The sequence below is a fragment of the Eubalaena glacialis genome, chromosome X (assembly GCF_028564815.1).
Source record: "Eubalaena glacialis isolate mEubGla1 chromosome X, mEubGla1.1.hap2.+ XY, whole genome shotgun sequence".
Taxonomy (NCBI): Eukaryota; Metazoa; Chordata; class Mammalia; order Artiodactyla; family Balaenidae; genus Eubalaena; species Eubalaena glacialis.
The window spans coordinates 133820648-133837853 of NC_083736.1; the positions used below are offsets into that span (position 1 = coordinate 133820648).

At 54.1% G+C, this 17206-nt stretch overlaps 1 protein-coding gene across 4 annotated transcripts in view; it reads left to right on the forward strand.

Annotated features, from left to right (window-relative positions):
- The window catches only part of TMEM185A (transmembrane protein 185A), a 37982-nt gene extending 22060 nt beyond the window's left edge, over window positions 1–15922 (forward strand). The window contains exons 3-8 of one of the 4 annotated variants that reach the window (XR_009698888.1): window positions 443–650; window positions 5689–5772; window positions 8941–9117; window positions 9647–9770; window positions 10971–11792; window positions 11951–12608. Coding sequence is in view for 3 of the 4 variants with exons in the window: in XM_061177966.1 (XP_061033949.1) it covers window positions 4827–4945; window positions 5415–5565; window positions 5689–5772; window positions 8941–9117; window positions 9647–9770; window positions 10971–11215 (900 nt within the window). In the remaining variant the exon portion in view is untranslated. Of the gene's footprint in view, window positions 1–442; window positions 651–4624; window positions 4946–5414; window positions 5566–5688; window positions 5773–8940; window positions 9118–9646; window positions 9771–10970; window positions 12609–15837 lie in introns of those variants that run through there. The other 3 variants (XM_061177966.1, XM_061177967.1, XM_061177965.1) reach the window with 3 other exon arrangements.
- The last annotated feature ends 1284 nt before the right edge of the window (window positions 15923–17206 follow it).

Sequence of the window (17206 nt, forward strand, 5' to 3'; positions counted from 1 at the left end):
TTACAGGGTTTTTAATTCATTGAGAGACAGGGATCGTGAGATGTAAGGGATATTTGTCAGTTTTTCGCAGTAGAAGCAATCAGCTTAAATAATCTTGGAAGTAGTTGAATTTAAAGTTATGAACAAAAGTGTTTATGTGCACTGTCAAGAAATAATAACTGTGGCTGTCGCTTCTGAGAACGTCTTTATTCAGTTCGAAGTCTAAGTCTGGTTTGGTTGTAAATGTTCATTTCTTGTCCTGTAGTAGTTCTTTGATGTTTGAAAGATTGCCTATTAAGGAGGAATGTTAATTTAGCTTTCTACCTGATTTTCCTTCGCCTTTTGTCAGATTTACAAACACAGTCCTTAGTATCCACATGAGTTGGTATTTGCCCTGAGCTGCTTGCTTGTTGTGGAGATTGCGAACTGAGGGTGTTTTTCTTCTCCTTCTGTCCCTTTTTAGAGCAGAAGGGGAAACGTGTGTGGAGTTCAAGGCAATGCTGATCGCGGTGGGCATCCACTTGCTCCTGCTGATGTTTGAAGTGCTGGTCTGTGACAGGATCGAGAGAGGCAGCCACTTCTGGCTCCTGGTCTTCATGCCGCTCTTCTTCGTTTCCCCAGTGTCTGTGGCAGCTTGTGTTTGGGGCTTTCGACATGACAGGTCACTGGAGGTGAGATTTCGTATATTTAAGAAGGTTTTAAAAAGCAAAATCTTTTGGTCAGTTATTGTAATGGAGACTTCTTGTCCTTTGTTAGGAAGAGGTTGGTCACTGACGCTAGATCATGGTATATGAGGAAACGAAAGATGATGGAAATAATCACGTTTCTCTTTCTTGACTTAGAACGCTGGTTTTCCACCGAGGCCATCAGGCTTCTTCCAGCTTCACGTCTTTCCCTGCCCACCTGGATCAGCCAGCTTCTCCTGAGAAACAGAGCCAGTAGGATAGATGTAGATGTAGATATAGATGTAGATGTGCAGATAGATATACACATGAGGAGGTTTATTTGAAGGAGCTGGCGAGTCTGAAATTGATGGCGCAGGCTGGTGGGCTGGAGACTCAGCAGGATTTCTCCCTCTCCAGGAAACCTCAGCTTTTGCTCTTCAGGCCTTTTAACTGATTGGATGAGACCTACCCACATCATGGAGGGAAATCTCCTTTTCTTAAAGTCAGTACCCTCACAGCAATACCTAGATTATTGTTTGGTTAAATGACCGGGTACTACAGCCCAGCCAAGTTGACGTGTAATAAAACTAACCAGCACAGCACCTCAGACCCCATGAGCAGCACTTTGTCTGCTCCCTGGTTAGCTCATCCTGATGGGCCTATATGTTCATTTAGTAAGCATTTATCAAGTATTTACTATACGCCAAGCCCTCTTGGCCTAAACATAGGGGATACACACACGAATGAAAAAGCAATGCTAGCAATGCCAATAGTAGTAATGAAAATAACAGCAGATAATATTTATTGACCACTTGCTGTGTACCAGGCCTGGGGCTGCGCGGTTCCATGCAGTAGGATCTCATTGAAGATCTGCAACAACCCCGTGACGTGGCTGCAGTTGCCATCCCTGGTTTCCAGAAAGGGTAGGGAATTTGTTCCTGGCCGCTTATCCAGGGGCAGGGCCAGGATTCCATTGCAGGCAGCCCGACTCCAAAGCCCGTGCGCCGAACTGCCCAGAAGCTGAGGGCCCACAGCCGGGTCCAGAATGGCTCGAGGGGGGAAACTGGACACTGTGGATGCCGTGTTGAGCTGCGTGGGTCGAGAGCGGAGGAAGAAGGCCGCAGTTGGTCGGAAGGGAGAGTGGGAGCTGGTGGGTGGCAGCTCAGGGTACGTGAACCTGGCGAGGGAGGTACCCACAGTGGGAGAGTGATGGAGCCAGGCCCCGGGGCACCAGTGGGAACAGGGCCCCGAGCGGCAGGAGCGGCTGCGCCTGGCACGGGGAGAGCGACCCCTCAGCCCTGGTCCGGGCAGCCGTGGAGGGAGGGGAGCCCTGGGGGCCCGCTCTCAGCCTCCCTGCGCTTGCCCTCCCGCTTCAGACCCTCTGTCCCGCCAGGTCCTCCAAGAATTTGCTCCTGACCTGGTCCGCTCTGTCCAGCGACCTCGCCCTCTTATCTGAAAGGGAGAACAGAACAACAGCAGCAGTGCCCCCTCAGGCCTCTGTTTGCCTCTCGTGCCTCTTCCGTCCTCACAGAAAGGCTCTGGGAAGCAGTGCGGCAGGGACCCCGCGTGCCCTGCTCCGGCCACGCGCTCCCCGGGCCCTGTGGCCTCATCCGGGGGCCTCTTGAGCCCCCATCTTGTCTGGCCGCTGGCCGCTCTGTAGCTCCTGACACCCCTGGTCCCTCTGCCTGCGTTCGCTCCTCGTGCATTGCTGTTCCTTAGGCTTCTAGTCCTGGGCGTTTTCTGTCCTCACTGCGCACACGTCCTCTGAATGATCTTGTTCACGCTTCCTGCCTCCTCCGCTGCCACGTACGTGCTCTCACTTCCTCAGTTCGCATTTGTAAACTCCGATCGCTACACGAGCTCCAGACTCCTTATCCAACTTCCCCTGAATCTGTATTCCCTGTATTAGTTGGAGGCACCATTTCCACCCAGTCACACTTACCTTTCTAGTTTGTGCCTCTGTTGCTTTGCGTGTTTTTCTATTATCTGGGCAAAATGAAGTAAAACCAAGCTTTAAAAATCATTTATAAAAGCTTACATTAAACAAAATCACTGAGATCAAAGAGTCTCGATTTTACCTATTTGGGGCCGTGTTTCTCAGTGGGGGCTGGGTATGCTCTTGGCCTTTTGGATAGGAAACGTTTTGTTGAACAGGACTGTGCCCTGCATTTCAGGACACTTATCCCTGACCTCTGCCCGCTAAACACTAGCGGAGGTGCTCCCTCAAGTCGTCGTGACAGCCATTAGGGCCCCTGCACATGTCCTAGCTCTTCCGCAGGTGAGCAGCATGACCCAGGTTGAAAAGCACTGAGAAAGTTCTGTAAATACTGTCGGATGAGGGCTGAGGAGGAGGCTTAAGAAAACGGAACATTTGGAACTTTGTTTCTTAGAAAGTAAAAGCACGTACAAGGCCTAGGACTGTGCTGGACGTGAAACCGTATTTTCCTAATGCAGTACTGGTCACACTCTTGGCAATCTACCTACGAGAAGAAAGCACGTGCCAAGAGTTGAGCTCCCTCTTGGTTCTTGTGTCCCAGGAGGAGTACCTACGTTGGCTAGGGGGTGCCTGGGGCTAGGCTCCCCCAGAGCCCTGAAGGAGGAGTCCGGGTGAGCCAGGGTGCCCTGTGCAGGTAGGAAGGGGATGGTATTTTTCAGGCAGAGGAAATAACACATAAGAAGCCGTAGATGCAGAAGAAAGTCTGTCATGTTGAGTGGACCAGTGACTCAGGTATGACCGGAGCACAGTTTTGCAAGATGCAGAGAGTCCTAGAGGTGGAACATGGTGATGGTGTCACAGCTACAGTCATATGGTGGTAATATGAGTGAATGTACTCAACACCATTAAACTGTACCCTGAAGGAGGGTCAAGACAAAGAGGGTAAGTTTTACATTATGTGTATTTTTCCACAGTAAAAAGAAAAAAATTCCTGGAGCTTAAAGTGTAAAGGAGGGAGCCAGGGAGAAGGGGGTCTGCATAGAGGGATTGGGCTGAGTAAGGGCCAGTCCTCAGTCCTCAAGGCGTTGCTGAGCTGCCCAGGGCACCATAATGAGCTCACAGGGGCACCATGGGATCCCGGACATTTTTGGGGGAAAAGCAGTGATCCCTGACATCTGTAGGGACACCCTACGAGCTACTAGCTCCATGTAGTTTATGGCTTTATTATTAGGTCACACTACATTCATTTCGATGGTGTCATGGAAGAGTCTAAGTTGTTGGCAGTTGCTGGGATGAGAAGGCAATACTGTGCAAAAATCCCTACAGAGGGCAGGTGATGAGGGTGGCAGTGCCTTGAGGAATGGTGCAGTGCCAACAGGCACACACGTCCCACTAGGAATTACTTGTCGTTAGTTAAGAATGGAACACGCATAATATTTTTCTTTCAGTTAACGTGAGGTTTTTTTTTTTTTTAGATGGCTACTTAGGATAAGTACTCAGTTTAGATCTAATGACTTAAATCAGTGGAACTGTTAGGTGTTTCTTTTGGCCCAGAGGCCTCAGAAAGAATTGCTGAGTCGCTAAATGCCCTGGGAACTGGGAACTTTGGGGCAGCTCTGGGCCAGGTCACGTGGCGTCCTGTGACTTTCATCCTGTGGGCAGTGATGAGCCCTTGAAGCGCAGTGAGCGCTGGAGCCAGAAGGAGGGCCGCCTGCGGGGCGTTCGGGAGGAGGAGGGCCCGAGTAGTCGGGATGGGGGCTGGGCTAGGGATGCTAGAGAAGTCTGCACGGTGGAGGACAGGTGGAGGACAGGGCGAAGTGCCTGAGCCCGAGGGTGTGGGAAGCAGAATGCGGGCTGCCTCCCTGTGTCCTGATTTGGGGAATCAGGCAGCTGCGGTAGCTCCCGGTGAGACAGGGTGAAGGCAGCAAGGTGCGGGGGGTGGGGTAATGAACTCAGGGGGGAGAAGGGCTTCCTCTGAAGTGCCTCAGGGAGAGTCGGCTCTGGGCCACAGCAGGAAGGCCAAGGTGGAGACAGGTTGGAGAAACGAGCAGTAGGAGGTCGCGCAGGCCAGGGATGTGGAGGCTGGCTCTGCGCCTCACCCCAGGGCGGGGCGAGGGAGTGAAAGCACGTGTGTTTGTGTCTGAGTCTCTACAGTGGGGAGAGAGGCTGAGTTTAAGGCTTTGGGGGGCATCACCATTTAAGGAGAGGAAAAGGCACAAGAAAGGGAAGTGTCAGAGACCAGGAGGATGGCGAGACTGCACACTGGGATCCTCAGAGGAGGGAGGAGTGGTGGGCGATCTCCCACGCTGCAGAGACGCCCAGTAGGATGCCAGCTGAAGTGGTCCGACGCTGCAGAGCTGATCAGGTGACCTTGATGAAAGCAGTTTCCGGGTGGTCCTGAGGGTGGAGGCCGGGCCACAGTGGGTGGAGCTTGGAGTGGCAGGGGTGGCCATAGGGACTCGAGTGTCCATGGTGTCTCACAAAGCTTGATGGTAACAGAAAGAGAGAGCTAGGGCCGTGAGGGGTACTGGATCAAGGGAAGGGTGGGTTCATTGGGTCTTGGGGTTATTTTGTGTTGAATGGGAATGAGTTGAACATGTTTCTGTGCTCCTGGGAAGGATCGTGGAGTGGCGGGGTTAAAGATGCAGTAAAGAATCCATAATTGATGTCTTGATGTGACAGGGTCCTCGAGGAGCCAGAAGGGAAGGAGTGGGATGCAGGCTGAGTTCCAGGTACAAGAAGAAGGCAGTACAGGGATGACTAAGAACAGAGATGTTTGTGGGTAGGCGCAGGAAGGAAGCTGGGGGAGACCACCGGAGATTGCCTCTCTGCAGATCGCGAGCCCGGGAACAGGTCATTGCCTGGATGAGCATAAAGGGCCGAGCAGCCACTGAGCAGAGAGGACGAGGCACAAGGCCAGGGCCAGGTTTCTCCTTGACACAGCACTGCTTTGCTCCTCCGGTGCTGAAAATCAGAAGGTTGCAAGTATGACATAATAAAACTTTTGCTGCATTATAATTTGCATTGCCTTTTAGTGTGTTAACCAAACAATTGTGGTATTGAATGCAACTGTTATTTTGTTTAACTGATTCTTCTCTTCATTTTTAGTTAGAAATCCTGTGTTCTGTCAACATTCTCCAGTTCATATTCATTGCCTTAAGACTGGACAAGATCATCCACTGGCCGTGGCTTGTATGTAACTTTTTAAATCCTTAAATAAACTTTTCTTTTTATTATAAAAGTTATTCGTGTTTATTGTAGAAATGTTGGACAAGACAGGCAAGCATAGGTAATAGGATAATAGTCACCCATAATCCACTGGGAGATAACATGGTTAGTGGTTTTTGTTTCCTTGTTTGGGGGTTTATTGTTTCATAAAGATAATTGAGATCACACTGCATGTATAATTTGGTATCCTGCTTTGTAGTTCTAGTGCTGTATCATAAGCATTTTTACATGCCAATAAAAGGTTTTTATAAGCATAACTTTTCAAGTTTAATTGATGCAAAATATTCTTCAAATGCATTTACGAGACTGTCCCCTCATTTCCGAATATTGAAGTTGTTACCAGTGTTTTACGATTATAAATCATGCTGCAGCATATAATTTTGTGCATAAAAATCTTTGCCTTTTTTTTTTTTCATTGTTTTCCTAGGAAAGACTACAGAAACAGTATTACTGGGCCAGAGGGTGGGAACTTTTTGAGATTTTGAAATACAAACTGCACTGCCAACTCCCTTTTCAAAAAAGCTGTGCCAGTTTACACTCCTGCCAGGGGTGAAGTCTGAGTCATGCTAGTGACCTCTTGCTTCCATTAATGGGTGTTCGGTTAAAACTGATTGTGCGTAGATAGATAGAAGAATGGATGGAGAGAGAGATATATATGGCAAGCTACAAATTAGAGAAAACAGTACGGTTTCAACTAGTAACGCATAGAAAGAAGATGAGACAAAAGGTAGAAGAATTATCTTGCCTCTGGGAGGCGAGGTCTTGCCAGGGTTTGGGGTTTTCTCCCCGCCCCCTCCCCCCCCCCCCCCGCTTGATGTGTACTTTTGTACATAAGACATTGTCTGTGATGAACATGGTTTACCTTTAAGAAAAAAAAAGAACAAAGGTAAAAAATATAGTAAAAAAAAAGAAAATATTCATTTGGTGACAAGGAAGAAGATAAGGGAACGTAAGTTACCTCTCTAGTGAATAAAGACAAGATCCATCCCTTCTGCCTGAAGTCTTTGATAAAACATTCATAATAAAAAATACTGTTCAGGCACCCATCTTAAATCTTCAGGGTGCTGTGTCTAGAGAACGATAATTGGGTTCAGAGCTTTCTGTTGTGCCATGGAGGAAACAAATCTGGGTCAGACCAAAATTTTAGTGTAAGGTAAAATCAGAAAAAAAAAAAAAAAAAGATTAGGAATTGTGCATGTTTTCTATAGATGAACAGAGGAATTTTTCCAGCCCCAATCCTGTGCAAGTCCCAGCAGATGAAGCAGCCTGATTGCAGGTTTCCTACAGTGTTCAAGAGAAACCAAGTGAGGCTGGTCGCTAACATTCCACCCACGAGGGCCAGGCCTCTAAGTGAGTCTGTTCCCAGATGTGCTTTAGGAGGAGGAACATAAGGGGGGGCTGTGCACAGCAAACCTCCAGTCAGGAACTCCAAGCTCCTCAGGAGGATTAAAACTCATATACCAACTCAAGTCCTAGGTCTAAAAATGAAAGGTAAAAACTAAAGAACTGTTAGAAGAAAACATAGGAGAAAAATCTTTGGGATCTGGAGTTAGGTGAAGAGTTCCCGGAGATGGCACCAACAACATGGTCTACAAAAGAAGCTCAAAATTAAAATGAAATTAATGAAAAGACAGGTCACAGACCAGGAGAAAATATTTGCAAAGCAGATGTCTAACCAAGGACATGTATCCAAAGCATCTAAAGAACTCTAAAATCTCAACAACCTAATTTTAAAATTGACAAAAGACTTGAACCGACTATTCACAAAGAAGATAGACATATGGCGAATAAGCACATGAAAAGGACATCATTACCCATTAGGGAAAAGCAAATAAAAACCAGGATGAGGTACCACAAAACACTCATCAAAATGGCAAATATAAGAACCACAATACCAAGTGCTGGGGCGGACCCGAGGGGCCCGGGCCCTCGCCCGGCGCTGGTAAAAATGCCGAACTGGGTAGATGCTCTGGAAAACGGCTTGGCAATTTCTTATAAATTAAACATGGAGTTACCATGTGACCTAGCAGTGCCGATCCTGGGTGTTTCCCCTGGAGAAATGTAAATGTACAGCCACACAAAAACCTGGGCACAGATGTTTATAGCAACCTTATTTGCAATAGCCAAAAGCGGGAAAGCACCCACATCTCCTTCCCAGGGTGATTGGATAGCAGGCTGGGGTGCATCCATCCAGTGGAACAGCGCTCAGCAATGAAGAGGAGTGACGTGTAGATACACGCAACGACCTGCAGGCATCTCAGAGATGTTCTGCTGACTGGGAGAAGGGAGCCTCAGAAGGTTACGTGCTGTATGAGTCCATCTCCATCACGTTCTTGAAGAGACAAAAGTGTCGTGATAGAGGACAGAGCAGTGGCTGCCGGGGGTTATGGGTGGGTGGGGCGAGGGGGTGACACAGTGATGGGAGAGCACGAGGGAGTCTGGCAGGGTGAAGGAGCTGTCCTGTGTCCTGCCCGAGGCTCCACAGATCTATACGTGTGTGCGTGAAAAGTTATAGAACTGGACACCAAAGGATAACAGTCAATTTTACTGTTTTGTAAGAGAAGACAAAGGGACAACAGATGTACCCAAGGGGGCCACGCAGAAGGGAGAAAAGGTCACACGGGAGGAGCCTGCTGAGATCCCCAGGACTCATCGTGTGGGCTTGTGTGTGAGGGCGAAACAAGCTCGCTCTGGTATGACAGCAACTGACACAGAACCCACCTGGGCGAGGCAGCGGAGACCGAGTGGCGACAGCCTCCCGGCCTCGACTTGCAAGTTCATGGAGGGCCTGGGCCCCCTGGGCAGCCCGAGTTGCCAAGGAGCCTTTGGCCACAGTACCTCTGGCAGGATGGGAAATGACTGGGGAGAGGGGATGTCCGGGTGAGCCAGGGCGCGGGTGGAGGGGAGGCGGGCAGAGCCCAGGGCCCGCTGAGCGAGCTCACGCCTCAGGGAAGTGGCCGCGAGTCCCGTCGCCCTGAGGGCTGCCGGCGCAACGGCAACCCCGACAGTGAGCAGCGGGTCCTCTTCTCACACTGGCCCCATCCAGGCCTGGCACCGTCTTAAGCACAGAGATCCAGGAAGGAGTTGGCTCTGCCTACCCTAAAGACCTTTCTTCTCTCCTCCTCCCCTCAGGTCGTGTGTGTCCCCCTGTGGATTCTCATGTCTTTTCTGTGCCTGGTGGTCCTCTACTACATCGTGTGGTCCGTCCTGTTCCTGCGCTCCATGGATGTGATCGCGGAGCAGCGGAGGACACACATCACCATGGCGCTGAGCTGGATGACCATCGTCGTGCCACTCCTTACCTTTGAGGTAAGCTTTCGGCAGAACCCTTGAGGCCCAGCATCCTGTGCTTCCCCAGAACAGCAGCTCCCCAGGCGAGCCTGCCAACAGAGGACCACAGGACAGTCAGAGCGGCCTTTCTTTGGGGGCCTGGGGGCTGGCAGTGAGAAGTGTACCTTTCCAGCCACCACGCATCTGAATGTATTGATTTGTCATCTTCCAGAAAGAGAAAGTTGGATGTGGTATTTTTGTATTTGAGCCCTGCGGAGAATTATAGAGTGGGCACTGTTGACTCCTCCAAAAAAACAGCAGCAAGAGTTTCCCATAACAATCCTGATGTTGGAAATGTTCTAGGTGGATGGATTTTGCTTAGTCCTGAAGAGCCCTATGAAAGCTCATCTTGTCCTTTCCCCCAGAATGGAGGGTTACTGTTGCCTCCTGTGGAGCGAAGTTCCCCCTTATGAGACCTGACGAGGGAGGGGCAGTGCACTCTGGCTTCAGAGAGGGTCTGTTTTCAGATGCTCCATCGACAGAACCTCAGCTGTTTCTCTTTCTTTAGATCCTGCTGGTTCACAAGCTAGACGGCCACAACGCGTTCTCTTGTATCCCGATATTTGTCCCCCTTTGGCTTTCCTTGATCACTCTGATGGCAACCACATTCGGACAGAAAGGCGGAAACCACTGTATGTACTCAGCATTTCCGAAGTGCTTGAACTGCGTGTGTGTGCATGTGTGTCTGTGTGCCTGTTGCGTGGCTGTGTGTGTGTGTGTGTGTGTGTGTGTGTGTGTGTGTGTGTGGCCCCGCTTTATGAAAAGACGAGCCTAAGGACCCCAATCAGGGAGTTTCCCTGGGAAAGGTAGGACTGAAGAAGGCCTGGAACCTTCCAGGGGAAGGGCGTGCCGTCAGCCTTGCTTTCGTGGCCCTCTGACCGGAGGGAGGTCTGAGCGCAGCAGGCAGCCTCTCTGAGCCCATCCCCTCCGCTGCAACATGGGGACCAAGATTCCTTTTTCCCAGGGGCTCCTGAGGATTAGATGAAAATCCACATCATCTACCAAACCCTGGGCGTCCTCCCGGTGTCTGTTTTGTCCTCGCTCTCGCCAGCGTCATTCCTGACGTGTCCAAGTCTTGTCAGTGGTGCCCGACTTCTCTCTCTCCCTCTCCACCTGTGTGCTGTGATAGCCCGTTCTGAAGTGCTCTTTGATGAGGGCCCCCTCCTCACTAGGCTTTGAGCTCCTTTGCATGTAGCCCCAGAGCACGCCCTTCTGGAAACTAATGCCACAGGGGGTTTTGCCCCAGGAGAGCCAGCACTAAGCTGACGGTTTACTGGTACCCAGACCGGAAGAGCGGGCCTTGGAGAAGGAGCTTTGAGGCCTAGACCAACACATGCCTGCCATCTTCCCGGACTCCAGAGGGTGATGGAAATCCTTTTCTTGAGTGACATTCTTTGACGCACATGTGTTTCTCCTGGGCCGGGAAGACTGGAGGATGTTGACATAGTCCAGACACCGCAGATAAAATTTGAGTCTCATGAGAGCAGTAGTTCGCATACTGGAGGACCCATCAGAATCCCAGGACTGCCGCCCGCCACCCCGCCACAGTTTCTAGTTCAGGAGGTGCGGGCCGGGGCCCGAGATCGCATCCCTGACAGGCCCCAGGGAGACATCTGGTAGCTGTCAGTCCAGGACTGCCACCTGCAGAGCCGCAGAGCCGCAGGGCTTCCTTCTTACCCTTAGTTGGTGTTGAGGCCTTGCTCAGGCTTCATTCCCAAGACATCAGGATAAAGCGCTACAGGGTACAAGGAAAAGTTCTCATTCATGAAAGAAAAGTAACCTGAAATTCAATGGAGACTAGTGTTTGAGAAAGTACATTTCTTCCTTTTCAGGGTGGTTTGGGATTCGCAAGGATTTCTGTCAGTTTCTGCTTGAAATCTGCCCATTTTTGAGAGAATATGGAAACATTTCCTACGACCTCCACCATGAAGGTAATGAGGAAACTGAAGAAACGCCAGTTCCAGAACCTCCTAAGATCGCTCCTATGTTTCGAAAGAAGACCAGGGTGGTTATCACCCAGAGCCCTGGAAAGTATGTCCTCCCACCTCCCAAATTAAATATCGAAATGCCAGATTAGACAGCCCCTCCCAGGGCAGATCGTGAGTGGACCTGGCCCGCACTCTCTTCCGCCTTCCTCTGCCTCTCTGTTCACCTCCGCCACCCCCAGAACTGGAGCTGGAGCTGGAGCTGGGTCTCCGGGGACTTCCGTCTCATGCCTTGTTTGCACTCAATGCCTACCAATGACTCACCGCGACAGGACACGCAGGTGACAGGTGCCTGGAACACGCAGCATGGTGTGGGGTGCGTGTCAGCGGCCGTGGATCTGATGGAGGGAGCCTGTGGAGAGGGCAGAAGTGACTTCCCCCGGGCAGGAGCCTGCGGAGCTGGCTTGGAGCCGTCCTGGATGGCTGATGAGGCCTGAGCAGGAATAGCTACACAGCTGGTTTTCAAAGTGTGAAAATTCCCATCAAAAGTGTTACTGAAAAATGTATTTTTGAACCAGGCCAGCCTGGCCGCGTAGCTCAGATGCCCCTGTTGTGGCACAGTTAGGGGACTTGTGAATAGGCCTCGGGCCCCGTGTGCACCCATGCCGCCTCAGCTGGCCATGCTCCTGCCGTGGACGTCGTTTCTCTCGGTTTTTACCAGCCCCACTGGTGAGCCCTTTCTAATGGAGTGACTCCGTGCCTGTATAGTATTTATACAAATATTTTAGCATTGTAATATACCGTGTTAAATCCTAGTTCTGTACAGTATATTCTGTTAAAGTATTTTTTTACAAGCTTGTACTGAAAACATACGTGTTCTGTTGCAGAAGTAGAGGCCAGTGGCACCCCTGTCCTGCCCGTTGGGGTGCAACCCCTTCATGGGACATTGCCGTTTCCCCTTCAATTTCTCCACACACGTAGTAGCTGCTCCTGCCAGAACGGCCACAATAAGCAAGAAACTGTTGGTGCTTTTCTCTGACATGCTGGGAATACTGACTTGCAGAAAGCCATAAAGCGCGACTGGAAACTGGAACACTGGAGAAGGGTGCCGAGACTAGAAGTGGCCAGCAGAGTGTGTGCGTTGAGGTCTGCGGCTTTTGTCTGCCCCCAAGCTGGGCCCATGCTTTTAGCTAGGAGGACCACGGCTCCAGGAGCTGGGGGTACAGCCACGAGGCAGACGGAAGAAAGCAGATGCGATGGGAACAAGCAGGCCGTGAGTAAAAGAAGGTAAAAGGAGCCCTGGCATTGTCACCTGGGCGCAGGGGAGAGGGGGAGAGGGGGCAGCTGCTACCTTGTCTAAACCGGGCTCCACTGACATCCACTGCGCCCACCGCTCCGCCCTGGCGCCAGCCTGTAGGAAGCCTGTGCTGACTGAAGGGGGACACTTGGAATGGTGCCACCTTTCCTGCTTGATGTATAGCAAATGTAGCCCAATCCACTCTTTTCTCCCCCTTTAGCTGTTCAATAAACCGGCTCATCATTTTCCATGTGCACTGTGCGGGTCTTAATTTGGATATGGTCCAGGATGCTGGAAGTCCTGTCAGCGAGCACAGACGGGAACCTCGAGCTGCCACCAGCAGCCGAGGGGAGCAGGGGTGGGTGAGCATCTCTCAGGAGTCTCCAAGGGCAGCCAGAATATGCAGTACAGAGAGGAAAGCGGGGGGCCCAGGGATTCGGCTATTGGCGTGGGAGCACACGGCCACAATGCTGACAGCTGAGGAGGCGCCCGAGAGTGCGAGTCCCCAGACATTCTAAAGTGGAACTCGGCTTTTCAGTGGTCCTGGGGCATTGCCCAGTCACGTGGGCGCTGAGTACCACTTACATCTATGCAAAATGCACTGTGATTTCTGTGTAGCTCACCCTAGCTGTCTCTAGAGACGGTTAACTCAGGTGGCATTTCAGCCCACGGTTTGCAAGAATCGACAAGGAAGGCCACCCTTTGCTGGTGATGGAAGGCTTCCTGCACGTAGCCAAGGGCCACTGATGGACCATTGCTTAAGCTCCTTAGATTCAAACTTGCTGTGAGACAGCATGCTTCTCCGTAACCACAGTAGCTGTGAGTTAAGCGTCAGGTACCTTGCCTCCTGCTGTGTGTCCCCCTGAGCCCTCAGGACCCCATGAAGCACGTGCTCCTACGAGTATCCTCGTGGGGAAGCAGAGGCTCCGAGGGTGTGAGCCAGGCAGCTGGGGATCAGCAGGGCTGTGGGGCCGGCCTTGGCATCTTCTGGCCGAGCCCTCGCTCTCACCCACTGGGCTGGGCGCCTGGGCCCTGGACTGGTGACGTATTGGGTTTGGAGGCGTTTCTGGTTCATGGAAATCTCAGGAAGATCCTCAAGCCTGTGACCAGAGTAGGGTGGGGGGCATCAGTGTAGGTGGCCGCGCACGTGGGGAGAACGTGCCAGACGGGTGGTTGTGCAAGGCCGCCTGTCTGATGCTCGAGCAGCAAGCCCCAGAGCAGGATGGCAGCACTCACGGCCTGGGCGCAAACCCAGACGGGGGTCCCGTGGATGGCGGTCAGGGGAAAGTGAGCTGCACCGTGGGTGAAGGCCCAGGGCGACCGCCCCGTCCCGGGTGACAGGAGACTAGGCGTGCAGAGCGGGACCAGCCTGGGGTGGACACGTGCAGGCTCAGGAGCCGCAGGGGACGGCGGCCTGTCCTCCTCTGTCCCCAGGAGCTCACCCATCACCTCTGCAGCCCCTGCCCTGGACCTCCTGCGGACCGATGGCAGGGCCTGGAGAGGGTCTCCGTGGAGGACCGGCTGCCCGGCCTGTGACGGTGCCAAAAGGGCAGGGTGCCTGCGCCCTTGACCGTGGGCCCCGTCCCGGACGTTGCTCGTGCTTGAAAGCATGGGTGCTGTGCAGGGCCCTGAAGGCCAGTGGGCATAGAGGAGGAGCTCTGACCTCGTGGGTCACACGTGGGTCCGTGCACGTCTGCCTGGCCCGGGGGCTCCGGGACCAGAAGGCCGTGCCCGGTTTGCACGAGGGCTCGGCCTGTGGCTCTGCACCCGTGCACGAGTGTCATCGTGCCCCCTGCGATGACGGGCGTGAAGCAGGAGGCTGACATGCTGATGGGCCTGCCCTGTATGATGTCACTTCCTGGCTGGGCTGTGATGTCACCCCCGAGCTACCGGAGCACTTTTGTGAGGGGCTGAGTGGGAGTGAGAGCCCAGGGTGCTGCCGGCCGCGCTGCACTGTCCCATTTACGTGAAGGAGGGACACGCCGCCCTCCGCATGGCTGAGGACGAGAAGGGCCCCGTCACGGGCAGGGCGCCCGGGTTCGGCGAGGCACCTCTTCCTCCCGACACAGGGGCTCCGGCCATCGGCTCAGGGAGCTGCACCCCCCAGTCCGTCGCCCTGGCCCAGCCCGTGCCCGCGGGGCACCCCGACCTCAGGCTGCTGCCTGGAGAAGCCGCTTTCCAGGATTTGACCAAAGAGCCTTTGTTGAAAAGGCCACGCACCACCTGCGAGGCCCTGTGGGAAGGCAGCCTCCTCTCCCTCCCCTTCCCCAGGAAGCTGTGGACAATCGTCAACAGCGGTCGCTTTGCATCCATTTGGTGGAAGGAAGACGGGACTTGCAGAGGCATCAACAGGCAGCTGTTTCAAAAGGAGGTTTTGGACAGGGACGGCCTGGACAAGGTGTTCGAGACAGACTGTATGAAGAGCTTCATCCGCCAGCTTAAGCGCTATGGATTCAGCAGGGTGCGCCAGGACATGCACATGTCCCTCTGCCTGCCCAACCTCTCCCCGAAGGAGCGGCCCGCCCACGTCCTGAGCCAGGTCAGGAGGGCGGGGGACGGCGGGAGAGGAGACCTCTCCAGGGGCTGAGCGGCTGGGCCCCGGGGTGGGGGTGGGGTGGGGGGCGGGTGCCAACCCCGGGGCCACCTGGGACGGCGGCAGGCGTGTCGGGAGAGCTTTCTTTAAAGGTGGTACTTGGGGACCAGCGGGACGGCCGGAGCTGGCGGTGCCGTGCGCTGTGTTGGGACGTCGTTACGGGGAGACCCAACGCGTTCTCAGCACGAGGACGTCACTTCTCTTCCTCCTCTTTTTCCCTTTGGTGTGTCTGTGTGAGCTGATGCGTGTGAACTGAACCCCCTGTGGTGATCATTTCACGGTGCACGGGGGCAAGGCGCCGTCCTGTACTCCTGACATGTGGGCAGTTCTGCTCGTCCCTGACATCGCAGTCACACTGGGGGACAAGATGACACTGTTGACACGCTGGCCCTTCCTGTCCTCCTGCTCGGGGACAAGTGGCCCGGCGGGGGGAGGGGGGAGGTTCGTGTGCCCCCTTGACTCCCATAGCTCCAGAGCCTCACTTTAGTGGGGGCACGGGTCCTTTCCTGGGAAGCAGTCAGTGTCCCCGGTCTGAACCCAGGAGGTGCTGGCCAGGGGGCGATTCTGACACTTCCTTAGAAAGCTACCGAGCCTTCTTGCAGTCTCGTATCTGCAGACGCCAAGTCCCCTTTCGTGGGCCTTGGACTCATACTAAGGGGCCATTTTCAGTCATTTTCCAAGGGCGAAAGGGGATGGTGAGTGAGCGAGTCTCGGGGATGTAAAAGCTGGGGCACAGCTTCCTGCTGGGACCGGGTCCCGCTTTCTCCAATGAGGCCTTGTGACGGCTGGGGGAGGGCGCCCAGGGGCCCAGCCAGGTGGCTGCTGCTTGCGAGCAACTCTTTTGTGACTCGGGGTTTCCTTTTCTCTCTCAACTGCGACCTCAGTTACGCTTCTACCGCAGCCCCCTGTTTAAGAGAGGCTGCCCGCACCTCCTCGTGAGGATGAAGGGGAGAGTGCGCACTAAACCTGCATCCTGGAAGGTGGACGGCAAGCCGGCAGCCCTGGGGTACCTCCCGGCGCCCAGCGCCTCGGAGCCGCAGGACGACCTCCCACCCTATCCTGAGGACATCCAGAGGACCCCGAGTGACCCGGAACTCGACCATGCAGCCGCCCTGGCAAGGACTGACTCTGTCCCTCTGGCCCCTCCTCGGACAGCAGCCGAGCCCCCCGCGCTGGATCCCGACGCGCAGGCTCTGGTCCCTCTAGGCCCTGGCCTGGCAGAGGTGGCCCAGCCCGCCGAGGTCCCCTGGCACTGCTTCGCCTGGCCTCCCGCCCAGATGAGTCCTCCCTGGCCTGTGCTGGGCCTGGCCGCCGCACCCCCTCAGCTCCTCAGCCTGCCCCCCCGCGTGGCTCCCGGTGGCCGCGCCGCTGCCTCTTGCGCCCCCTGGATGCCCGAGGTGGCCGCCAGGCCTGCCGCCTCGCTGACCTTGATCCCTCGGCCCCTGAGCCCCTTCTGCTACTACTGCGTGGGCTCCCGCTGTTTCATGGAATTCCCGGCCCCTCCGGGCGGGCCCACAGAGGACCCTGACCAGGCAGACCCTGCAGACACACGGAGGTGGTAACGCGGTCACAACCTTGCAGGGCAATAAAGAGCACGGGGACATGAGAGCGATGTTCTGCCCAACACGTGTTTGGCGCCTCCGTCCTGGGCCCGGCTGAGCAGTTGAATCCCCTCAGCAGGAAACGATGACAGGGGACAGCCCACCCCCGGCACAGTGCGGGCACCTAGCAGACACCCGGTGAAGCCCCTCAGACGCCCTGCCTCCACTCACTAGAGCGACCCTACAAGGGCTTGACAAGCACAAGGAAGGGCCTGGCATCTGCGGCTTCACGGTCACGGGGACACCGTGTCCAGCAGGGTCTTGATTTGACAGATGAGAAGAGCTCAGGCCTCCCCGGGTCAGAGGCCTGAAAAGAGCCCTTACTGTCCTGAGACGCACAGGTGTGGAGGGGACGGTCCCCGCCAGGGGCCTGCGGGGGTTCAGTTTGGGGGTGCTCTCTGGTGTCTGGACAGCAGGACTGAGGTTTGCTTTTCACTGCGGGTCCTGCGTCTGGTGACATGTTCTTGGTTCTCTTTCCCTTGCGTTTTCTAGCTAAACACTTCAAGGGCGCCATGCTCCAACACCCTCTGGTCGCTGGGGTGTCGAGCTTAGAGCGCGAGTCCTTGTGGACGAGCCCCCCTAAAGAGTGTTTGCCTTGAGGAGCAAAGGAAGTAAAGCTCCACAGTGATACTGTCGAGATAAGAGCCCCGAG